This window comes from Haematobia irritans, chromosome 2 (assembly GCF_050003625.1).
Source record: "Haematobia irritans isolate KBUSLIRL chromosome 2, ASM5000362v1, whole genome shotgun sequence".
Lineage (NCBI taxonomy): Eukaryota > Metazoa > Arthropoda > Insecta > Diptera > Muscidae > Haematobia > Haematobia irritans.
In genome coordinates, this window is record NC_134398.1 from 3,803,141 (window position 1) to 3,830,528 (window position 27,388).

Sequence of the window (27,388 nt, forward strand, 5' to 3'; positions counted from 1 at the left end):
GTATAATTTCTTCTACATTGTTGGTATTACAGGAAAAGGTGTTAAGAACTAAAAAACCTCGTGGTTGTGAGAAAGATGTGAGGGAAAATGCAATTAGCAAGAAAACAATGTTTTTTTTTTTTGAGTTTGTCTTTATGAAATTGTTTTTACATTCCGGAAAAGAATAAACGTTTATCACAAAAAGTATATACTTTTCTTCCAAATACACTTCCTTACAGCGAAAAGCAAATGAGAAACGAACTTTGTTTGTCTAAAATTTCGTTTGGGAGGAAAGTATTATTTTTTTGCGTGTAGAGGACCAGTATGTTTCATTCGATGATTATTCCCTGATCTTTTGAAATTGAATTTTGACAAAAAAACAGAAAAATTTACATGTGAAGTGTCAGTAAAGCATGACAAATAATTACAAATGTTTAGTTACCATTAGTAATGGTTAACTGGCAACATAACAACATATCTCTGTCTCCCCTCAGCTGCCCAATCAAGCATTATAACAACGCTTGCCACAACTGACATTATGGATATGGTAGATGGATGGATGGATGAATGAATGAATGGTATGGCATGGGCTGCTGTAACCAAAAAGGTGTGCCCATGGCGAGTGCCAACATAAATAAAACAACAACGATGATGACAACAAATATGACCCAGCAAGTATGATGATAATGCCACCTACGCTATATTAGGTTTTTACCAAGGGGGGAGGAATTCATCATACAACGGACATTTCCCCAACATTGTATAATGCCTACCTAGATGATAATGGGATACCTTTGCAACAACCTAAACGAATTGAATGTTGAAACAAGCCCACTCCCCCCGCCATCACCACACACGCAGTAAGCAATCTAAACAAACCATTGTTAATGATGTGTTAATAAGCATCTCCATCTGGGTGAAGGGATAGATGGATATGAAGAGACGTACATAATTTTTTTTTTTTTGGTACACCAGGTCATTTCTATGGTAGCAATCATAAGAACATAATTCACCGGAAGGTAGCAAATAAAAAGAAAATCTTCCTTTTGTCCTACAAAAAAAAAAAAAAAAAAAACCAAATAAGGAAATGATGTCAACACATCCCAATCCATGAGCAAGATGATGATGATTTTGATGGTCCATATTGTTAACTTTATTGTTTTGGAGCCACTTTTCCTGACCTATATCACATAAAATAGCTTCCAAGATCCTAATAAACAAGAGTATATCACTTCCAGCACTGGACAAAGCAAACTTGAATCCTTTACACTTCACACATGCATAGCCATATTCATATGCTTGTGTCCTGAACGAAAATAAAAAACTAGGTGAGAACTTTTTTCCGCCATGTCCTTTCATATTAGTTTTTTTCTTCTTCTTAGAATTGTCATCAAAAGTGTAGAAAAAAACTCTTTTTCATTCTAAGATAGAGCAAGAGTACATAAAGACCATACAACTTGAAGGAGAAGAAGAAAAAACTAGAAAATAGAATGAAACATGAGCGATAATACAATCTCCTTCATTCGTTTTACTTTGGAAAATGCAGTAAAAAAATGGGAAAATTTTACAATAAAAATTCCTAAGAAGTTGTGGAGACAGACTAATGTAAAGAAAAAATCATTAAATTGGCATAAAAAAGCATTAAAACTACTGTTGCACTTCCCCGTTTTTTTTTTTGTCGTCTCTTTCATTTTCTAACAAAGTGCTCTTCCTGTGCCTTGCAGTAAATCCTAAGACATGTGTACAAGAGTATCACTTACAGGACTTTTTACTACTTTGGGATAAAAAGGCATAGTGGTGGCTCTTCAGAGATACTGTCATGCCATAAAGTGTAACACAAGAAACCTTAGTTCTTTTTGCGGATATTAGAGTAGGTTGTGTAATCGGGCGTTGCCAACTGAAAAATTGGGAAGCAAAATATGAACATTTATTTTTTGACTAATCGCATTTTCCGCCAATAGAGACCAAAATCCAAGATGAATTTTAGATTAATCTCCTAATTGAGCATAAATCAACATTTCACATTGCCCATAATCGTGTTTGTATAAAGGTGGGTATTAAGTTCGAGTTTAGCCGCTAAAATCGTAATTTTTTCACGATTACTTTTCTTTAATAATCCATTTTATGGAATACAAAATTTGTGAAAATTTGCTTTGGGCTATTCCCCATCAAGTTATAATGAAATCTGCAACAAATATGTATAATTTTATGCTCTTTTACTGATTTAGTTTTCACTTTAGTGAAAAAACGACGATTTTAGCGGCTAAACTCGAACTTAATACCCACCTTAAGGGACAAGAAAAACGTTTAACGCTGTAAAAAAAATTTATTTGATTGCAGTATTTCAGGTCAATTCAGAAAAAAGAAACTTGCTTGAAAATTTCGAAGCAAGGACAATAATATATACACTAATAGAAAAAATTGTGTTTCACCATCGTGAACGGACGTTGTCAAAATGAAACGGAAACATTCACAAAAAATCAAAACGGAATGTTCACGATTTTGTCCACGGACGTTCACGATTTCATGAACGGCATTCGTTTTTCTTTGGCCATGAAAAGTCTTGAAAAATCGTTAGACGTTGTTATGGCAACTCTGCCGTTGGTGCAATGTGCTAAGGCGACTGTTAATGCGTATGGTTCAGCCAACATAGGTTCGAGTCACGGTAGCGGAAATATATTTTTTTAATTTTGTTTATAAATTCGTAACCATTACGTTTTCAGATCATGAAAGGTTGTTGTTTTGACAACGTATGGTGTCATTCTTACGCTGTCATATTGACCCCATCTGTTCTCAGTTTGACAACACATGTATGTTGATACCCTTTCATGAACGGATCGTTTCGAAATGACCACGCCGTTCATGATGTTTTCTATGGGTGTAGACATATCACATTTGAACTATGTAGTTCATTAACATTATGTTGGCTTTTCGTTTTGTTACATTAACTATAGCCACGTTTGTCAATCCTTAATGCCCCACGTTGGGCGCCATTTAATGTATATAGCGATCCAAAGGACTTGAGCTCCGATTCCCTAAATAGGAGCTAACTTTTTTTTCACCATCCAAGGTTGGATATGTCGCCATCTCTTTTGCTACATACTCATTCCACAACACATACTAAAATTTGATTATGGGCATTTGACATTTGATTTGATGAGAGAAGACATTGCAGACGAGCAAAAATATCCTAATAATGCATTCAGCCTAATTTTAAAATAGAATACAATGTTTCTTGTTTTGAAACATTTTTTGTCCCAGACGGGTTCTTGAGGGTCTGTCTATGGTGTAGTCCTGCTATGTTGTCCCAGGACTTGTCCTTTGAAATGAGTCCAGGTCGTGTCCTAAAGTAATAAGGACATGTTAAAGTCACAGGTCCCTTCCATTTAGAGTAGGACAGCGACTGGTCCATACATTCTAAAAAGAGTTTACTTGGATCCAAATATTTTTACCTTCCCTTAAGTATTTTGGTATTGATTGCGATCAAAAAATTAGGCTTCTTTAAAATAAAGACATTTTTTAGCGACATATTCGGCTTTAAATCTAGGATCACTAAAATTAAAATTAGGATACAGATCTCATTTATCATTCTTTTTTCACGGTATATTAGTGAGCCAAATTGGTGAACTTCTCTCTTATCACTGAGTGCTGCCCGATTCCATGTTAAGCTCAATGACAAGGGACCTCCTTTTTATAGCCGAGTCCGAACGGCGTTCCACATTGCAGTGAAACCACTTAGAGAAGCTTTGAAACCCCCAGAAATGTCACCAGCATTACTGAGGTGGGATAATCCACCGCTGAAAACTTTTTGGTGTTCGGTCGAAGCAGGAATCGAACCCACGACCTTGTGTATGCAAGGCGGGCATGCTTACCATTGCACCACGGTAGCTCCCGACACCATAAATTTCCCACTTCGGACACGACTACAGGTAGCAATTATGCTTTGTTTCAAATAAAAAAGTGTTTAAAATATAACAAAATTTCCTATTTTTAAGCGCTTTTTTGTTTTTTAGTTAAGATGCACAAAAAAACAACAAATTTAAAGATAATTTCATTAAGGTCGTTTTCGTTTCGCTAAAAATATGTTGCCCTAGTGTTACACTATCTTTTCCTTTATTGTATTTTCGCTCAAGTGATAGTGCGATTCCCAAGTTTTTATTAATTCATAATATTGTGAGGGAGACAGGATCCAAAATCTATGACAGTGTTCTTTATATTTGGCAATCAATTTCGAGAATGTTGCACCTTTTTTCCCAATCGAAATCGCCATAAGTTTGAATATTTTGCAGAATTATTAAAGCCAAGTTGACCTTAACTATAAGGACAAAACGACTTCATTGAACATTTTATCGACTTTTGGACAAGGAAAAAACTTTATATGAGAAATGCGTGTTCTACACGGACGAAAAATACTGTTTTTTCATATGTTTGGGTATAAAAATTATATGTTTGGTACTCAAATTTTTTAACACAATATTTTTAAGTGCAAGCATATAATGTTCATAAACTAGCATAACATGTTTGGGACATATATGTTAATATGTTAGAACATATTATGTTTGGGACATAAAATGTTTGTAAATATAATATGCTTAGATGCAAACATATTTTAATTTGGAAATAGCCTATAAACATATATGTGTTTAGAAAGAGAGACCTAGAGAGTATGCTGCAAGTAAAATAATGGAAGTAACCAATTGGCGCCTTAAAAATATATCCACACAAACAAAATTTCATTAACATTTTTTCTACCAGTGTATGCTCTAAGGTGAAACAAAATATGTTTGAACAATACAAACAATATTTTGTTTGCACCAATCCTGAAAATATATACGCTTGAAGCAAAATGTGTTTGGGGTATATGTTACAGAAGCGATTTTTATTTTTGAGGGTGTATGCTAAGCAAAATTCGGATTCGTATTTTAAGGACATGAAATTTTTGGCTCTCACTACAATGTTATTTTTTCAGTGTAACCACACATTTATCCAAAGCGATTAAAACGAATAGGTTCGATAGGTCCGTAAAAAAGATAAACAGCATCCTGAGACATGTCTATATTTTAAAGAGGCACATCTTTGGCTCAAAATCAATACCACAATCTTTAAGGTCATCGTTTTTGAATCCATTTAAACTTTTTTTGAACGTATCTACACGTGTTAGATATTTCCGCTATGAAGGGTTTTGAGCATATTATTCATATACACATATATATATATCCTAAAGGTCACAAATAGTTTGTTGCTCCATTTCATATTTGTACATGGATATCATTGTGTATTTACAAAGACAGAAAAACAACATAAATTTTACAATGCGTGGGAAGAACTTGATCCCTATATGTGAAATGAATGCACGATTCCTTGGATAGCTATGTTTTCAAAGACACAAAAACAAATAAACCTCACAATGATCGAAGGAAATATATATTTATATATAAAAAAAAAAGCTGGAAACGCACTCCCTCTCTCTCTCACACAGACACTCACACATCCTCACCTCTCCACATACGTATATCCACCCACTATAGTAGTAAGAAAAAGCCATGCATTGTAAGTGAATGAACCTATAAAAATGTCATGCAATTCTTATCCTTTATGTCTGGCATATCTTAAGGAAACCTTTTCAAAAAAAAATCCCATTGAGCAAAAGCTTAGAAGTACCACTACAATGGTAAAATATGCCGACTGTGTAAAAGGGCGAAAAGTTTCGCTCGTAAATACCTGGCTGGCTGTTTGCTTGGTTGGTTGGTTGCCTTCAAGTAAATGTGTTAAGTATGTGCTAAGCCTATGCCTATGTGTGTGTGTGTGTGCATGTACGTGCAGCAGCCTTCTAGCAACTGCAAGTGGCATGTTTGCACTAAGCTGTCTGTATTTGGTGCATTCCTTTGGGTATGGTAGTGTTACAATGGTACGTCATTGTTGGTATTACTCCACCTCTAGAGATGTTCGAAGGAACAAAAGCTAAAAAAATGAGAATGAACTATGACTGAATCTTTCTTCTCCGCTAGGGAATTGGCTTTGTCGCAGAAATTCCTACGGTTTTTGTTTGTTTTCTTTTATTTTTTTGTTGGTGTGTAGGCCTAAACCAACAAATCTACAAAAGAGTAAAAACCACTTTCCTTCATTGCCATGTTTCTATTTTTTTTATTTTGTGGAACTGCCAATGTTTATATTGTATACACTGAAAAAATAAGCCAATCACTCATGTTCGCATATCCACTTCATTTCCACTTCCACTATTCACATCACATTTTCACAAACGTGAAAATTTGGTGTCCATAATTCCACCTTCTTTTTTCAACTTTTCTGTAACCAGCTGGGTTGCACAAATCACCCAAAATTCACGAAGGCGGAGATCAAAATAAGTGGAATAAATAGATTTATTTTAATTTACTATTTTTTTAATTAAAAGTTATATATTGTTAAGAAAACTCGTGTATTAAATATAAAACATTTCAAATTTATAATGCGAGCCATTTTTTAACCGGAAATACATCCATCTTAGGTTAGGTTAGGAGGCAGCCCGATGTATCAGGCTCACTTCGACTATTGAATCCTTGTCGAAAGGTATCCGAGTTCTTGCCTGGCCTAATTCAGTGTCAATTGTGGACATGGTCATCTTTTTAATTTTTGAAATATTTAATGTGTATAATTCAGAAAAAAAAATCTCTTTGGCCAAGAGTTTTTTTTTTATAAAATTTAACTTATTTACTAAAACCTCCTATCATATCAGCCTTGCCAAGAAATTAAAATTAAAATTGTCGTCAGGTAGATTTTTCCCAGAAAATAAGAATAAATATTGTAAGACAATTTATCCCTGTTCTGGAAGGTTTTGTTCAATACGACCCTCCCCCGTTATACTTCTCATAGTGACAACAGTTTGCAAAAGTCTCGCGTGGCCATTAACCACCATGGGACAATTGATATTAGCGAATAGCTAGAGAAAATCGTGACATTTTCCTTCTTTTCTTATTATGATTGCACATTGTTCGAGGACCATTTTAATTTTTAATTATCCACCCCCCCCCCCCCCCCCCCGAAAAAAGAAGAAACGTATTTTTCTTGGAAATTTTCTATTTCCTTTCAGCACATTTTCCTATTTCCTTAAATGTCAAATGTATGTCCGCATGTAAGTCGGTTTTTCGTTCATCCATCTCTTTGGCCATTCTTCTTGGGTATTTCAAGTTTTTGGATTGGATTCTCCAATGGCATAGCGACTCAATGGCGCGAGGCAGTTATAAATTGAACAAATTAAATTTTTATAAGCCAACAATGGAGAATTTGGAAAGTTGAGTCGAGAGTTGAAGCTAAGAAGAAGCAGTAGCAAAAGAATTTTGAAACAAATGCTGATGCCAACAATGCCATTCGATGTCGTGTTTCTTCTTTTTCTATTCATGCCAAAGCGCCAAAGTCTGCTTCCGTTTCCTTTATGCCCTATGCTCATAGAAAAGGAAGGTGGGTGTTAGTGTTGGAGTGTGAGTGTGAGTGTGAGTGTGAATGAGCATCTGTAAATGTTTGCGATTTTTGCCACCTCAAAAAAAAAGAAATGTTACCAAATAAATCTCAGTATTTCAACTCAAGTACAAGTTGAACTGAGGCGATTACCGGCAATGGATAAAGTTGGCAGATATCCTATCCATTTAGTAAATCTTTTCTTTTTGTTTTCATTTTTCCAAAGTCTAGCTAAAATATATAAAACATCTGAAAAGATGGAAAACAAAACGTTTTTATTTTCTCTCTAAATCGTGGAGGTTGTACCGACTTGCCTTCCAAGTCACTTGGGCGTTTAGTTGTAGTCGATGATGACGATGATAAGAAGTCTTAACACTACTCTCTTTTACAAGATGGATAACAAGGATCATGTCATGTGAAAGGAAATATAGAGTCTTTAAGCCAAATAGGAATAAATTGTAAAACAAAAAAAAAGTTTTTTTTTTTGTTTTGTTTTGTAGGCTACATATGGCAAAAGTAAAATGATTTTTGGATCATTGTTTATGGGCCATGCATATTTGAGAGTTGATTGACTTTAAATGGATTTATGTTCCCTGGGTTTTACAGACAGAGAAGGAATATGGTGGCTCTTTGGTAAGAGTTTAGTAAAACGTTTTCAAAGATAAAATAAAATTTTTGTTTTTCAATCATTTTCTTTTTTGGAATTATAATACAATTTTTGTTGAGAAAAAATATGGCTGCAAAAGAAAATTTCCCTCACATTGCGGACATATTATCAGGTCAAACAAATTCGAGTCCAACTATTTAATCTATTTAATTTTCTCTAAACCATAACTATATTTTAAATCAATATGATATAGCCCCATAAGCTATGCTTGATATATTAGTCTATTGGCCATTTTTATGTAGCTCTATTGGGCTTTAGCTGTCAGTTAATAAAAAGTAAATTGAAGATATATATTTTTAGCTTAAAAATTTGTAAAAGTTAAGTTCCTAATCGGCATGTGTATATATTGGGGGATTACATACATATCCGTTATACGATTTGGTAGTTGGTTAGCTAAGCTCTAAGGGAGCTTCACGAAAAAGGAGTTCAGAATGATAATATGATAGTTTATAAAAGAAAACAAGAGGCCAGCACTGAGCTCGGCTGGTTGGAAAATTGCATATTCCTCGTCATTTCGAATATATCTTTTTTAAGGACTAACACAAAAACAATTTTTTAATTTCATATTTAAGAGGAAATAATAGGGTCATCTTCATTTTTAAATCGGAATATTTTAATTATTATTTTTTCCAAAGTCAAATGGATTTTTACGATTATTTAACATATCATCGGAGAGGCGAATTCACCTCTTTGGCTAATCCTCTCTTTTATATCGAAAAATACCAGGCTTCTATAATTTATTTGAAATATACCAGAAACGCAAAGGGAGAATAGGTAATAAATGGGTAGGTGGCCCTTGTCGAACCCAGCTTTAAAAAAATCAACTTTAGTTAATCGATATGTCTGAAATTTTCGGGAAGGTTTTGGTTTTTTTTAAATCTGGGTACTTCATTTTTTTATTTTATGGCGAAAATATGTGACATCTACCTGTCTAACTTTTTTTTTTAAGTTTTAAGATCGATCAAAATAGGCTAACATTTACTTTGAAAGATTAAGCATCGTTAGTCCAAAGTTTTCGTTATAGAAAGACTGATTTCGTTTCGCAAAAAAATATGTTGCCTTGGCTGTACACTTCATATTCGGCAATCAATTAACAATGTTGCAACTTTTACCCCAATCGAAATCGAAATTTTATACCATAAGAAGACGCTCCAAACAAAATCTTAAAAAATCTGGGGCATAAATATGTCCTATGTTGAATTTTATAATTGGATAAATAAAATTAAAAAAAGTATCAGTTTTAGTTTGGGGGTTTAACCAATCATATAAACCAGCGTTGCCAATTTAGCTTTTTTCCCGCTAGATTTGGCTTTTTTTGAAGACGTTTAGCGAAAAAAAATGCATTTAGCTTTTAGCATTTTTTCTGGCTTTTTTTCATGACCCTATTAGCTATTTTTGGCTTTTTTTTATTTTCGACATGTTTCTATTGAAATATGGATAAATTGGCGTTTTTATCTAAGCCTTGCTGCAAGTATAAGGGTTTCCACATATTTCAAAGCTCAGTTGAAACATTAATAATGAGTCCAGCCATTATGCGGACATTTTTGTAGCAAATACACCTTGTTGTAAAGTTTTTTCATTATATACACAAAAGTTATCGTAAACTTTAAATCTACTATTACCATACAAATTTGTTAGATAAAATAGGTTTCTATTTTAAAAATTGCACTGACAAAAATATTATCGTGAGGCCAAAGATTTCATGTCCTTAAAATAGGAATGCGAATTTTGCTTAGCATAGAAGACGCATATAAAGTTTTTTCCTTGTCCAAAGGTCGATAAACATTTCATTGAAGTCATTTTTATACCCTTCACCACTACTTTGGTACAGGGTATAATAAGTTTGTGCATTTGTATGTAACGCCAAGAAGGAGTAGTCATAGACCCATCTTTTAATATACCAATCGGCTTAGAATGAAATTCTGAGTTGATTTTGCGATGTCCGTCTGTCTGTCTGTCTGTCTGTATATGTAATTTTGTGCACAAAGTACAGCTCGCAATTTAAGTCCGATCGTGCTCAAATTCGGCATAGGGCCATTTCTTGGTACAGAGACATTCGCTATTGGTTTTGGAAAAAATCGGTTCAGATTTAGATATAGCTGCCATATATATTTATCCCCGATGTGGTCATAGTTAGCGTGTTTATCAACGGATTTTCTTGAAATACCGTACATCCAAATATTTTATGAATCTCGAAAATCTTTCAAAATATCAGCCAAATCGGTTGAGATTTAGATATAGCTCCCATATATATCTTTCGTCCGATTTAGACTCATATGACCACAGAGGCCAAAGTTTATTACCGATCTTCGTAAAATTTAGCACAGAGGGTAGATTCTACCAATGCTTGGTAAATTTGATTGAAATCGGTTCAAATTTAGATATAGCTCCCATATATATCTTTCGTCCGATTTGAACTTATATGGCCACAAAAGCCAGAGTTTTGCCGTGATTTGTTTCAAATTTTGCACAAGGGGCACGTTTAATAGTATCGTTAAGTGTGTCAAATTTTGTTAAAATCGGTTCAGATTTAGATATAGCTCACATATACATCTTTCGCCCGATTTGGACTTATATGGTCTCAACAGCCAGAGTTTTGCCATGACTTACTTCAAATTTTGCACAAGCGGTACTTTTAACTATTGTATGTGCAAAATATGGTCAAAATCGATTCAGATTTAGATATAGCTCCAATATATATATTTCGTCTGATTTGAACTTATATGGCCTCAAAGTCCGGGGTTTTTTCGTGATTTGCTTCAAATTTCGCACAAGGAGTACGTTTAGTAGTATAGGTAATTGTGGCAAATTTGGTTGAAATCGGTTCAGATTTAGATATGGCTCCCATATATATCTCCCGTCCGATTTGAACTCATATGATCAGTGGGGCCAAAGTTATACTCCCATTTACGTGAAATTTTGCAAAGATTGCAGAATTATTATTCTAACTATGCATGTCAAATTTAGTCAAAATTGGTTCAGATTGTATATAGCTCCCATATATACGTACACCAGAGTTGGGGAAATATGGTAGACTGTTTCATATTTTAGACCCATTTTCAATGGGATTTTCCTCCAATTGACTGGATAGTTTCCTCAGAGAATACAAATATGACCAAAATTTTCACACTTTACACAAAATTCTGTGATTATTTCCCCATATCTTAGCCATATCCTACACACTGCCATGCCAAAATTTCCACAGAATGGATGAGTTTTAAATAAGGCTCCAAGTCGCCCGACTAGACCAAATAATATATCACAACCCACACTTGACCACATATCCTTGTAAAATCGTCACTGCTGAATAGCAAAAATTGTAAATGTTACTCAAATTGTCCTATATCTCGAATACACAAGTATCGCCTGATAAATCATAAATGCTTGCATTAAAATTTCTCTCGCATTTTTTACTAACATTGTGTTTCATCCCAGGACGTGAGCCGATTTAAATCTTAATTCTAGAGTTTTTGTAGAAGTACAAAAAATTGTTTCCATTAAAAATATTTGTATCTGGAAATGCAAACTTTTATATCGCTCCCAGCAAATTTTAAGTAGTTGAGATGATAACACAAATGTTTGACCTGGGCTCCGCCCGACTTTAGACTTTACTTACTTCCGGTCATTAACCAATTTAAATTTTGAATTTAGACATTTTGTGAAAGTTTAAAAAATCGGTTCATAAATATTTGTATATGGGAAAATAAACCTTTATATAGCGCCTAACAAATTTGAAGGTGTTAAGATGGTATCAAAACTGTTGGTATACATAGTGGTGGAGGGTATAATATAGTCGGCCCCTCCCGACTTTAGATTTTTCTTACTTGTTTCTTTATAGTTAAGTGATTCAAATTGAAAATGGGTATCTTTAAATGAAAGAAAATTTTGTTTACTGAACTTTAAGTTTTCATTAACACGTGGATAAAAGATTAATAATTTAAAATTTGTTACCTAGAATCAAACATGCACTGTTAGAAAAATATGTTTTTCATATGTTCCGATATAAACAAAATGTGTTTCGGGCACGATTTTAAACCACAATATATTTAAGTGCGAACATGTAATGTTCCTAAACTAACAGTAAATGTTTGGGACATCAATGTTAATATGTTAGAATATATTATGTTTGGGGCATCAATGTTTCATAAAAACCATATGTGTGAATACAAACATATATAAATTTACAAATTTCGACTAAACATACATATGTTGTGATATTTTATTCAAAGCGACAGAGAGAGAGTATAGAGAGAAATAGAGATGGAAACCGGGAGAGTTGACGAAAGATATCAATATAACACAGCAAAAGAGTCAAAAGAGAACAATTTCTGTGAAACCGCTTGTATGTTGTTTCGGAAAACTGTTTTATGATAAGGCCAAAAATTTGATATGTTTAAGTCTAAATATTATTTAATTTGAATAAAGAGAATATACATTCTGAACCAAGAGAATAGACATTTGAAAAACAAACAGCTTATGTTTTCGCCTTGAGAGCAGCATTTTATGTATGTGTGGACATGTGTTTTGTTTATCATTTTGGCATTATGGGCACAATTTTTTTTTTTGGTTCGTTAAAAGAAATCAGGGGTCTTCATAAAAATAACGAAAGGGCACTATACTCTTTTTAGAGTTGGGACAGTAAAATGAAATAAGGAGGAAATAGTGAAAAATTACACAGTAAAATGTAAAAAAACAAACTTTAGTTCTTATTTTTTAAAAAGTAGTCCACGAGGAGTTGACGGACACCATCAAATATAAAAGCGGGCATTAAGTTCGAGTTTTACAGCTAAAACAATTTAAAAAGTTTATTTTCTTTAAAATGAATTATTAAAGAAAAATAAAAGGAATTTTAGAGCGATGGTGTTAAATGCTTTATGTTTATATTATAAAATTATGTATGTATGTTTATACTCGACTCCACGTTCTTCTTTTGTTAGTTTTTGAATTCCTTCCAAATTTTAAAGTTTTGTACAAAAACAGTTTTTTATTACAAGATTGTTATTTTTGCAATAAAAAATAATATTTTATCCAAAAATCAGTCAATTTCGTTTATATCAAGCACTGTTACTGACTATAAATCTTTAATAACGCACATTTCGAAGTTTCATTTAAAAAAATTAATATAGTATAAATATAAATGTGTAAATTAAAAAAAAAAAAAAAATGTTCGGTCGGAGCAGGGATTGAACCCACGACCCTTTCCATGCAAGGCAGACATGCTAACCACTGATCCACGTGGCAAACAAATGTATGTTTCTGTTAAATAATGTTATGTTTGCATGGGCTCGTGGGCGCTGCAAACTATGCTATATAAATGTAACTTAAAACGATAATTATCTACTGGTGACTATAACAGCTACGTAGCCCAGTGGATAGTGTGTTGGCTTACAAACTGTATGGTCCTCGGTTCGATTCTCCGTGCAGGCGAAAGGTAAAATTTAAAAAATTTATAAAAGTGAATAATTTCTTCAACATTATTTGTATTACAGAGAAAGGTTCCAATAACTAAAATATTTCGTGGAAGTGAAAATTACGAGTATGTTAGGGAATGAGCACAATCGTGTTTGGGAAAAATTCTTCCAAGCATATAATATTTTTGGCTCAAAATGCTTCCAAACATATAATATGTTCACATAAAACAAACATATTAATGTTTCGGCAGTATGCAATAATATATATGCTTCCTGCAAAATATGTTTGGAACATATGTTAAAGAAGCGATTTTTTTTGAGGGTGTGTAAGTCTCAAATTTATAAGTTAATTCTATTTTACAAGTATCCTTACTTCAATTCTCCCCTTCTCATTTGGCTCGGAATCAATACGAAAAGTATTCGTGTAAAGACAAAATCTTTGGAAACGAGCACGCTTTTTTTCAGTGCAGTGGAGTGCCCCTGTACTCCTCCTCTTAAATCAACATACCTTAAAAAAAAACACTAGTTTACACTCAAGATGTACACTTGATGAAAATCAACTTTTCTTATGTATTTTGAGCTGCTGAATTCGAAAAAAATGTTTAAAAATTTGTATAGACGATACTCTAACGTAAGTAATAAGACCAACTAGAAGAAAATTTTTTTAATTTTTTTTTTTTTAATTCAGCAGTTCAAAATACATAAGAAAAGTTGATTTTCATCAAGTGTATATGATTTTTTTTTGTAAACTAGTGTAATTAACTTTGAAATATATTTTTAAATTTTCGCTCTTTTTTTTACTAAACACAATATATCTCGAGTTAGAAATGTCCGATTATATATGTTGGTACTTAAATGAAAGGTAATAATGTAATAAGTTAATCAATGAGAAAAGTCAAAATTTTCAAAAAAAACGTATTTTACAATGGACCTTTTCCGCCAGAAAATTATAAACCATTTAAAAATTTGTTTTCTCTTCATGGTCGTATAGACGATACTCTAACGTAAGTAATAAGACCAACTAGAAGAAAATTTTTTTAAATTTTTTTTCAAATTCAGCAGTTCAAAATACATAAGAAAAGTTGATTTTCATCAAGTGTATATGCATTTTTTTTGTAAACTAGTGTAATTAACTTTGAAATATATGAAATGAATATCTTTGTTTTGTTTTTAACCAAAACTTAAATTTTTTTTTAATTTGTTTTCGAATTCAGCAGCTCAAAATACATAAGAAAAGTTGATTTTCATAAAGTGTATATGATTTTTTTTTGTAAACTAGTATAATTAACTTTGAAATATATTAAATGAATATCTTTGTTTTGTTTTTAACCAAAACATATGTTTTATTTAAATTCCCGATTTTTGAATGATTATTAAAATGAAAGTTACAAATATGGCGATTTTTCGCGAAAAAGTAACGTTTTTTGTTTAATTTTATTGGCAGCCTTGCTCTACAACATATGAGAGACACATTGTCGCAAACTGCATGACATTATATTATGTTGACAGAGACCTCTAGTGTTCCAGTTTTCCTATGACATTACGTTGTCATTAATCTATATCCCTTTCCGACCGTGTACGCACAATTGTGCGGGTAAGTTTAAGTCTCTATAATTTCTGTAATATATGACGTACTGCGATAAGAGCGGCAAAAAAATAATTGTATATGCTCTCTCTTTGTCGAAGAATGTGAAAAACCGTTATAAATATTTGTTTTTTATATTAATTTTGTAGTTTCAGCAGTGTACTTTGCGCATTTGTAAAAATTAGTGGAAGATGTAAGTTTGCAAATAAATTAAAATTATTTAAGTTGTGGAATATTTCATCAAACAACTGTTTTCAATAAGAAAACATATTAAATATTGTATGCAAACAGTAACTTCGTGATTATTTTGTGTTTTTTGATATTTTTACGTCCGGACTTTTACCGGAATTTACCGGACGGCAACAATTGTGCGTATCCTGAAAAAACACGATACAGGATCAAACTGAACAAACTTATTAATTTAAAATGTTCTATGTACACATAAATAACAGAATTCAAAAATTTAGGAAAATCTATCACGTGGATCGGCTATAGGTCGGAAAGGGATATAGTCGTGGTATCATTGTAACACCTAGGCATGCGTACCATTTTCTTTCTCAATCTCGCCTAAAATATATAGAAAATTTGATTCTCCAAGTGGTCTCATGAAAGTGATAACGATTCTCTCTGCCCTTCACACGCTCTCTCTCTCTCTTTCTCTCATGAAATAATTCACATTTTGATATTCCCTCTAGATCAATATCTAGCATATGCTATAATGTTATGTGATTTAATTGCACCATACCTGACAAAAGTTTTTCAATTAAAATTTTCTCTCGAAAAATTTTACGATATGAAAAAGACTCATAGGGAGGCGTTGCACAGAACAGAAAATCAAACAAGCACGCCTAGTATCCCGTTTACCTTTGCTAATGGGGCAAATGTATTGCATTCACACATATATGTGAAAAAAGGAAATGATATTTAGCAGTTAGAGTTCGTGTCAACTTTCTGAAAAAAGAAACAGAAAACGTTTTATGACAAAACCAGGGGGGGGGAAATAAGGAAACTACAAATAAACAATAATTTAATAAATGTAACAGCATATAAAATTTACGAGGCAATAATACACAAAGGGATTCTTATTCCGGTATTATGACACAAGTAATGTTGGTAAGCTTTTACTAAAAGTAGATTCCTTAAGGTATCAACTGACTGCCTTTTATATTTCTATAATAAAATTTAATGGAATATTTCTTAATAATTGATAACATTTCCTTTTCCTAGGAGGAGGGTCGAAAGTGCTAATCACCATATAACCCTATGATGAAATTTTCTAAAAATCATTTAAACTTACCTCAACATAAACATGAGTCCTACATTTGTTGGTATATCCTGGAAACAAGCATGAGATAATCCTTTTTCGCAACGATCTGGTAAATGACAATCAAATAAATTTGGCCTAACTGCCTATGTGGGGAGCAAGCGAGGGAATTTTTGAAATTGTCAACACTTTTCGTTGTTTTGCTTTGTCAAAACTTTTCTTGAAATCTCAACTGATTTATATCAGCTCTTTGTTTTTGAATTTGTTAACACTTTTCTTTGTTGTTTGTTGTTGTTGTTATTGCCTTAATAATTCATTTATGATACAAAAAACACACACAAAATTTCCTTTTCCAGGGAATAATTTCTTTTAGCCAAGTTAGCACATTAAGGATTTTGTCACACTTTACTCAAGGAAAAAGAGTGATTTTCATTTTTTTTTCTAAGAATAATTTACTTTTTTTGTGATCTATGTCCTTTACAGTTGACACTAGACTAGGACTTTTTTTCTTTCAAGAATTTCAAACACTAACGACTCCTTGATGATTCGGTAATCGTATGCTTATCGTTTTCAACAACAAGCAAGGGGAAGGGGAGAGAGTAGAGTATTGTATAAGGGTTTTTATTTATTGTTGTTGTTGTTGTTATGTTTCCTCCAGAACAAAAAAAACACACACACGCACGAAATGTAAATTTAAAAATTTTTACTTTATAAATTTTCACAAAACTTTTTTCTTTTTTTAATTTCTAATTTTTGTATTTCTTTTTTTTTTTGGAATTTTCTCTTTACATAGACCGGCTTTTACGCAAAACACATGTTAACTCGTTTAACATCACTTGAAAACTAATGTTCCTTACTCACGCACTTTCGTATAAAGCTCTCACGAGTCACGAATACCATTGGGCATAATACGAAAGGCCAAATTACGATTAACCTGTCACAGAGAGTATATCTAAGAAAAGAGATAGAGAGAGAGTATAAAAAGAGAGTAAAAAATGTCGAAAATTGCCGTTAGCCTTTATGCGCGCTCCATAAACACAAATTTCCCAAAAACCAAAATCGTCTTAAACGGAAGGAAGTTATTTCTAATTCACCTCGTTTTGGTGATATACTCTTGTATTATTGTATAAATGAAATGCTCACGCAGCAGCCTAGTTATTACGCTCGTTATATGTACACCACTTGAGCGTGTTATATCACTCGACAATACAAGAATTCACCCATGTATTAACCGTTGTATCCAACAACCTTCTTGTTGCATTAGCGGCACCACAATGACTAAACTGATAAGCAAGGCAACACACAAGAGACCCCCCAAAAACATACTATAACACTAATACATACACACTTCAGCATAGTGCATATGGTCAGTGGTGAGTTTTATAGAAAGAGGCTCCAATGCTATATGACAATGCAACAATGTTGCCATTAGGTATAATGTTGATGGTTAATGCAACATTGTTGATGTTTAGCATTAATGTTGCATTTGTAATGTTTAGCAACATAAAATGTTACTTAGATGTATTTCATCATTAAATGTTACTTGCTCTAGATCGAAGATGGATTATATGACTGGTTCAAAAAAACTACTTCGGCAGTGGAAAATATTGATGGGGGATGTTCTTCAAAAGAAATGTTTGTGGAATAAGTTCCAATTTTTTCTGGAATTAGATTGAAATAATTGCAATTGAAATTTCAAGTGGACCCATAAGCGTAGGAAGGCCTCTGGGGAGGGGGCTTAGACCCCCCCAGAAAAATTTTAGCCCCCCCCCAAGAATTTGAAAACCTATTTACGATTTTACATTTTTATAAAAATTAAACAAGTATATACTCGTACAACGCACAAAGTTCCACTAAAGACTTTCATGCACAATCGAATTACTTGGGTTGTGGTAGAAGTCTGATATTTATGAAATAAAGCTGTGGTTGAACTTATGATTTAGTTGAATAAAAAATAGTAATTGATATTAAAACTATTCTTTCATAAATTAATATCTTAATAATGCTGCAAAAAAGCGTCGCCAAAAAAGAAGTGAAAATGTTCTTTTGGGTCTGGAAGTGATACAAAATTGGCGGAGAAGCGATGAATGTAATATGAACTTGTCATAGAACGAATATCCACCGTTTCAACAACCGTCGCAATGAATTTGCATCACTTCTTAAGGTGTGATCCGAATTCAGTGTTTTGAATGTGAATTAAAAATTTTTTGATATTTTCCCAAATAAATAATTTTTATACTTCTTTATGATTTTTAATGCATTCTAACGCTTGTGTGAAACGTTTTCCCTCGAATATTTTCAAATATTATCGATTTTTCTATAATGGATTTAGCATTTTTGTGGCAAAATTTGAATAATTTGTACCATTTTATTTATTCTTAAGCTACGGTCAGACTAGTCAAATATTTGATCAAAACTGTCAAATATTTCTTTGCCATAGTCTGACCAACAAACTTTTGTTTGAAGCAAACAACAAAACACCTGATTTTCGGCAAAGAAAGATGTTTGACATCAAATAAATATTTACCATGTTTGATCATAGTGTGACCACCATATGGCAAATATTTGCGCCACATTCCGTCAAATATTTATTTGATCTTACAAAAATTTTGCAAGAGCAAACACGGTCAAACAAAAATATAAGTTGTTTTATTTTAATGGAAAAGATGCATGTTTTTGATAAAAGATTAATGGTTATGCTCTATATGTGGAAGGCAACGATTCGTGGATTCAATCCCATATGGGTAAAATGTGGGTGATAGGAGTATTTATGTGAATATTTGACGGTTCATTGATATAGGAGATATGATTGAAATTTTCTACGTCCAGGAGCAGATTTTATTTACGTGACACCAAATTGCTGTTACCTACGTAAATTGTGCTTACGGCAACAGCTTGAGTGTGTGTGATTAAAGGTCATGCGTGAGCGTGAGTCACGCAAATAATCTATTTGTGAGTGTGCGTGAGTAATAAAGAAATGCACTCACGCTTACCAATTGAATTCGCTTACAATTTTAGCCACACATATGATATTAAAAGCTTAGTAACAATCTCGATTTCAATGCTTACGTTGTCAGCCAGATTCACCAGCTAAATTATTCGGGCAAGAATGATTGACCATAAAACTAATAACGTCTATTTCTTTTGTGGGGCGATAATTTCTAAGTCGAGAGAATTTTCTTGAGCCACGAGTATGTATGAGACTTTACAGAGATTTCGTGAATAACGACATTTCTGATCGTGAGTATGCGTGAATAAAATTTTTACACTTGTGGGTGTGCGGACGTGAGCCTTTAAAAGATTTGCCTGAGTGAGGGTTCGTGAAAGTGACTCGTACCAAAAATATCGTGCGTGAGTAAAAATCTTTCGTCCTAGATGTTCGTGACCATGAGTAAAATATTGCACACCTCTACACCGCAAGCTATGCTATATAAATATAACTTATATGGGTAATTGTCTATTGATGACAATAACGGCTACATAGCTCAGTGGATAGTGTGTTGGCTTACAAATTGCATGGTTAGCGGTTCCATTCTCCGTCCAGGCGAAAGGTAAAAAAAAAATTTTAAAAATTTATGAAATCGTATAATTTCTTCTACATTGTTTGTATTACAGAAAAAGGTGCTAAAGAACTAAAAAAACTTCGTGGAAGTAAGAAAGATGTGAGGGAAAATGCAATTAGTTTTTTTTTTCAGTTAGTCTTTATGAAATTGTTTTTACATCCTGGAAAAAAATAAACGTTTATCACAAAAAGTATATACTTTTCTTCCAAATACACTTCCTTTCACCGAAAAGCAAATGAGAAACGAACTTTGTCTAAAATTTCGTTTGGGAGGAAAGAATTATTTTTTGCGTGTACAATTTGTGCAGTTTAATATTTACCACTGTGTTGTAAAAAAATATTTTTATTTTTTTACACCCTGCGCCAAACAGGGTATTATAAATTAGTGCATATGGAAGGAGAAGAGATAGACACATAGAGTCTTTTACAATATTGCTCAGTGTCGGAATCTGAGCCGATCTAACCATGTCCGATTGTCTGTGAACACATTTTTGTAATTAAAGTCTAGGTCACAGGTTAAATCCAATCTATTTGAAATTTTGCACAAGTGTGTTTTAGAAGAAATCAGTTCAGATTTAGATATATCTCCCACATATATCCATATCGGTTCAGATTTAGATAAAGACCCAATATATATGTTCTTCAAATAAGACCAAAATATTACGATTTTCCTTGTAAAATCACCACAAGAATGACTCAAAATTTCCTATATCTCTAATATGTATGTATCGACCGATAAATCATAAATGCACTTTTACGAAATTGCATAAAAATGCTTTGTTTTCTAACAATGTGCTCCGCCCCAAGGCATTAGCTAAAGCTTTTTCATAAATGAAATATTTTTTATTGGAATAAAGTATTTATTTAATTTCGTTGTAATTTTTCTTAATGTACACTTGGATATTGATATTTTAATTAGTTCCGCCTTTTTCCCAATTAACTAGCTTTATTTATGTCACATCAGTGCTCAAAAACATTTGGTCAAACAAAACTATCCATTTTGATGGTTTGATCAAACTTTTGTTGCAAGAAAATATTTGCCATAGTGTGAACACAGGTCAAACTTGTTTTCCCTAACTTTTATTTGAACGTGTTTGATCAAATAAAAACTGTCAAATATTTGAACGCAGTGTGACCGCAAATAAAACTTTGTGTCAAACAAGTTCTGTTTGAAACAAATTCGATCAAACACATTCGTGTCAAATATTTGACTAGTCTGACCGTAGCTTTACTCTTTTTTAAATTATTTGAAAAAAGAAAACAAAAAATTACGCATTAAAGTATAAAAAATGAAGTAAAAAACTTCCTGTGTAGTTAAAATAGTTAACTTCTTTGTGAAGACATTTTTGGAAGTGCTTTTAAAGTTGTGCCTTTAGAACAACTCCCAATTTTTTGCTGGGAAAAGTGTGGAACTACCCTACGAGAAATGGATCAACCACAGAACTGGTACAGGACTAGTCCCTGGTATGTGTGGACCAGTCCCAGTTCTGATCAAAACGTAAGGAAGGGACCGTCCACTTTAACAAGGGTTTGTCATTGACGGAGTAAATTTACATTTTAGGACGCGTCTTGGACTCATCCCAAAGGACACGTTCTGGGACAATTTAGCAGGAGCAACCCATAAACAGGTCCTCAGGAACCAGTCTCGAACAAACTCTTAGAAATCTCTTTCAATTTGGGCTCCTAATCGAACCCGAAATGAAAAAAAAAACTTTTGAAATATGTCGAACAAAAGGTTATTCTGATAATTTTATTTCACTAAATGTGAAAATTGCAACTAACTGGAGCACAGGTACCAGTTCTGTGATAGGTCCGTCAGTAGCAATTTGCACCAATTTCCCCGTAGGGTACTTTTAGTTGCTATATTATAAATTGATTGTCGAGTTATTTTGATGTCTATTTTTTTATTCAATTTTATGAAATAAAACATTAGTTGAACCTATAAGTTCAGTCTACAAAGTTTTAGCTAGGGGGGCTATAGCCCCCCTAGGAATATTGTCTAGCTACGCTAATGAGTGGACCATAATATCTGATAAATTCTAGACTAAGATATAACATAGGAAAATTAAAAAGTCCACATTAGCCTGATATTCTTCCCAATATTTTATAATAAAATATTTCTGTGACATTTAATTTATGGTAAAATCAATAGTGGCTTGACATCATTTAATTCCATTTAATATTGAAAAATTTAAGTTTTTACCATAAATTCCAAAATTTCTTGTAATTTTTTCTTATCAAGTCATTTATTTGAAGCTTATTTCTTCCCCACTTAATCGATAGCTTTTGAGTTTCAATATGATTTTCATATAAAATCAATTTATTTTGACTTAGGTCACGACTTACAATGCAAGCATTCACTCATAAGCCTATTAAGTGGCCCAAGTTGAGAGTTTCAACTCCACGAAGGGAAGAGAGCTTTTGACAGTGATCCCTCTACAATGTGGGTAAGCAAAACATTAGCTTGTAAATGTTTGGACCAAGATAAAAAATCTAGAATCTTGGTAAACTTATAACCGTGGAAAAAATGAAAAAAAAACCCAAGAGAACAAAAGCCCAAAATGAAGAAAATCAGCTTACAGGTGATGTAAAGAAGGAAATGCATTTATTAGAAAAAAATAGCCCTAAGTTGGTGGGAGAAAAAGTCTTACTTACTCTTCTTGGTTTTTTTTTGACAAAGTTACACAAACTTGCGGTTGTTTGGAATTTTGTTTTGTAAGCCATGGATTACGTTCACGCGCATTCGTGAATTTCCTTCTCACAGCTACAAATTACATTTGTAGGTGTAGCTTGGTATGGCAAATTGACAAATATGGTTAATGCAATGTGGGAGCCTGCAACGCCTGTACTAATGCCATGTTACATGAGACCATTTGTGACTGAAATTGTTCCTGTGTGTTTTTTTTTTAAATAATTGCTGTAAACGATTTAGATTTAGAAAAAAAATGTTATAAATACACTCAGAGAAACATCGAGTAAACATTGTTCGTGAATCAACTCTAGTATGGTATCCAAATTTTTCCAATGCATTTATTTGACTATGGATTTATAGCAAGACCAATAGGGACGATACCTCTCTTTGCAGCTAATATGAATTTTATTATCGCTACCGGAATTCATATCTGTATATTCCATTTACAGGTAGTCACAAATCTTTTAGATTTCAGAAAGCGATTGTTTCACGTTTCTGGCCGATACGATAACCTTCCCCTCGTTCGGAGAACATCGCTTGGCTAAGTTTTTGGAATAGCCGTAACGAGACATCTAGACGTGGCTCACCAAACACCGATCGTTCAAACGCTTTCATCAATTTTCAACAATAGCCATCAAAGCAAAAGAGTAATCATACAAAAGACACAAATATTCTTTGATTACTCTGAGCTGATTTAAATTCTAAAACTGAAAATCGATTTACTGACAAATATTGTAATTTTTCATATTTCTAGAATATGTGGACATTCCCTTTTCGATACTCCTGCGTTTGGTGGTAAGACTTAGTACTTACAGAAGCTCACTTTCAAATAGTTTTTGCAAAAAATTGGGTCAGTGTGAAGCATTTTTATAGTTCCCAAAAATAGTGCAAAGGTTTCCGGCCTATGATTTCCTTTAGATGTTCCGTAAATGTGAATAAAATTAGAGAAGGAACCCTCTAAAAAAAAAAAATCGGGAACGGGAGAGGTCCTTCCGTTTGAGGATCAAATACCACCTTCCAGAAATTTGCAAGTGATGGAAAGAAGTGAAATTTATTTGTCGCTTAAATGGAAAGGTCCGACTTGACATCGAAAAAAGATTTCTATCACCCTACAAATGTCAAGCAACAATGAAGATAATTTTTTTCGAGGGACCAATAACTTAATTGCCCTCGTGAATCCCAGTTTCGGTGGAGTATCCCCCCTCTCAGTAATGTTGGTGACATTATTTGAGTATTTCACAGCTTTTCTAAAATGTCTCAAAGCTAAATAAAACAGATGTACACTGAAAACAATATTATCGTGCGGCCAAAGATTTTATGTCCTTAAATTTCGAATGCGAATTTTGCTTAGCATAGAGGACGCATTTTTCTATATATAAAGTTTTTTTCCTTGTCCAAAAGTCCATAAACTTTTCAATGAAGTCTTTTTATACCCTCCACCATAGGATGGGGGTATATTAACTTTGTCATTCCGTTTGTAACACATCGAAATATTGCTCTAAGACCCCATAAAGTATATATATTCTGGGTCGTGGTGAAATTCTGAGTCGATCTGAGCATGTCCGTCCGTCTGTTGAAATCACGCTAACTTCCGAACGAAACAAGCTATCGACTCGAAACTTGGCACAAGTAGTTGTTATTGATGTAGGTCAGATGGTATTGCAAATGGGCCATATCGGTCCACTTTTACGTATAGCCCCCTATAAACGGACCCCCAAATTTGGCTTGCCGATCCTCTAAGAAAAGCAAATTTCATCCGATCCGGCTGAAATTTGGTACATGGTATTATTATATGGTCTCTAACATTCGTGCAAAAATTGGTCCACATCGGTTCATAATTATATATAGCCCCCATATAAACCGATCCCACGATTTGGCTTGCCGAGCCTCTAAGAGAAGCAAATTTCATCCGATCCGGCTGAAATTTGGTACACGGTGTTGGTATATGGTCTCTAACATTCATGCAAAAATTGGTCCACAGCGGCCCATAATTATATATAGCCCCCATATAAACCGATCCCACTATTTGGCTTGCCGATCCTCTAAGAGAAGCAAATTTCATCCGATCCGGCTGAAATTTGGAACATGGTGTTAGTATATGATCTCTATCAACCATGATAATATGGGTCCATATCGGTCCATAATTATATATAGCCCCCATATAAACCGATCACCAGATTTGACCTCCGGACCCTCTTGGAAGACAAAAATCTGATTCAGTTAAAATTTGGTACGTGGTTTTAATATATGGCCTCAAACACCCATGCAAAAATTGATCGAAATCCGTCCATAATTATATATAGGCCCCATATAAACCGATCCCCAGATTTGACCTCCGGAGCCCCTTGGAAGAGCAAAATTCATCCGATTCGGTTTAAATTTGGTACGTGATGTTAGTATATGGTATCCAAACACCATGCAGGAATTGGTTCCTATCAGTTCATAATTATATATAGCTCCCATATAAACCGATCCCCAGTTTTGACCTCCGGTGCCTATTGGAGAAGCAAAATTCATCCGATCTGGTTGAAAATTGGTACGTGGTGGTAGTATATGATATTTAACAACCATGCCAAAAGTGCTCCATATCAGTCCATAATCATATATAGCCCCCATATAAACCGATCCCGAGATTTGGTTTTGGAGCCTCTTGGAGGAGCAAATTTCATTCGATTCAGTTGAAATTTGGGACATTGTGCTAGTACATGGCCGTTAACAACCATGCCTAACTAGGTCCATATCGGCCTATAGTTATATATAGCCCTCAGATAAATCGATCCCCAATCACACAAAAATTGGTCCATATTAAATTCATAATTGTATATAGCCCCCATATAAGCGACCCCCATTTTTCAATTCTGTCTCTCTACGTATCGTGCAAAAAGTCCATATCGATTCGTAAGTATTTGTAGACTTACCTATACATGCCTTTTTTGTCTAATATATACCACGTATGGACTAACTCACAATTTAGAAAACGATGTTAAGAAGTTTTAAGATACCACAACCCAAGTAATTCGATTGTGTATGACAGTCTTTCGTAGAAGATTCTACGAAATCCATGGTGGAGTGTACATAAGATTCGGCCTGGACGAACTTACGGCCGTATATACTTGTTGCACACAAAAAATTTTTTTCTGATTCAATCACGAAATTAATTGATCCAATTAATTTTTTAATTGAAATGTCTTCAATCACAGAAATGATAGTATCAATTAAAAAATTAATTGATCCAATTAAATATTTAATTGATACTATTAATTTGTGTGATTGATTTTTATTTCAATTAAAAAATTTGTTGAATCAATTAAATTTTTAATTGAATATTTTTTCAAACTCAAACAAGATTTTAATTGGAAAAATTTTCGTTAAATTTTTTTCTGTGTGTAGTTATAATTAAGTGATTTGGCTTAAAAATGGGTGTCGTAACATTAAAGAAAAAAATTTGGACTAAATTTAACTTGACTTTAATAATTTAGAAAAATCTTTAAAATTAATGAAATTGTCTTTAAATTTGTTGTATTTTTGCATCTTGACCACAAAGCAAAAAATATGGTTTTTACTTGAAACATAGCATAATTTTTACTGGAAGTCAAATCTGAATTTGAAAACAAAAATGGTCGCTAACATGTTTTTAAAGAACATTGATATCACATGAAGAAACAAACTGATAAAATGAATAACTTAAAATATGTATGTTTAGAATAAAGTAAGCAAAACTCAAATTTAAAAGAGAATTACTTCAATTCTCTGCTTCTTTGGCTCGGAATCAATACCAAAATCATTAGTGTTAAGACCAAATCTTTGGAACCGGGCATGCTTTTTTGTCAGTTATTTAATTTAATTAAAAATAGATAATAAATATGATTTTAATTTCTAATTTTACGCCTTTTTATTTGGTAAAAAAGTGTTGACAAAATGCTGACAATTAACTACTGATTCAGTGGTTCCAATGTCTCCATATGGTTCCAAAAGAACCACCTAGTCAGTAGTTCTTGTGTTAGTAGTTCATTCTCAATGACAAGTACATGTTAAATGTCAATAGAATTTTACATATTCTGGGGTATATTTGGTCAGTAGTACTGGCGACACAGTCAATAGTAAGTCAGTACTGTTTCACTACTGACATTTCCTACAGGGTATTTTTTGGATTTTTTTTCATATCATTTTGTGGATATTGTTATACCTTAAATATATTTTCTTTTCGATATTCTTATCAATCACTTTCTATAGAACAATAATAATATCAATAAATCACAATGATTACATGCTTGTAAAAGAATTAACACATTACAATACAAAAAAAAAGAAACCCCAGAAAAAATTATAAAAAAAATAATAACAATAAGATCAACTTCATCTCTACAAAAGAAGTAAAGAAAAAGAAATGGTTAATCACGAATTTTCTATTTGAAAAAAAAAAATGCTTGCGGTAAACAGAAACAAAGTGAGACGAAAAACGTGAGCCCATAACTAATGTTAATGCTTTCCCCTTGGTCAAGCATTTATTATAGCAAATATTTCAAAAGCCATTTCCCCCACAAGAAATCCTCCTATATAACAACGGAAATCAGTTACGTTTTTTATTTCGTGATCTGTGATAAAAAAAAATTAAATGAAGACATTAAAGCCATAAAATCTGCATGTGTGAGACAAGTGACGAGACATCAAAATCATAAATTCCCTCACTCCACAAAACAATTAATGTGATCATTTAAACCTGGAAATATTAAAATAAAAAACAAAACTGAATATCATCGATAAAAAAACATCATA

The 27,388-nt window shown here is 33.0% G+C and overlaps 1 protein-coding gene across 1 annotated transcript in view; it reads right to left on the minus strand.

Annotated features, from left to right (window-relative positions):
- Positions 1 to 17,297, minus strand: part of nolo (ADAMTS-like no long nerve cord) — a 206,984-nt gene extending 189,687 nt beyond the window's left edge. The window contains exon 1 of the mRNA XM_075293157.1: positions 16,392 to 17,297. Coding sequence (XP_075149272.1) covers positions 16,392 to 16,405 — 14 coding nt within the window. The 5' untranslated portion in view covers positions 16,406 to 17,297. The remainder of the gene's footprint in view (positions 1 to 16,391) is intronic.
- Positions 17,298 to 27,388: the final 10,091 nt, after the last annotated feature.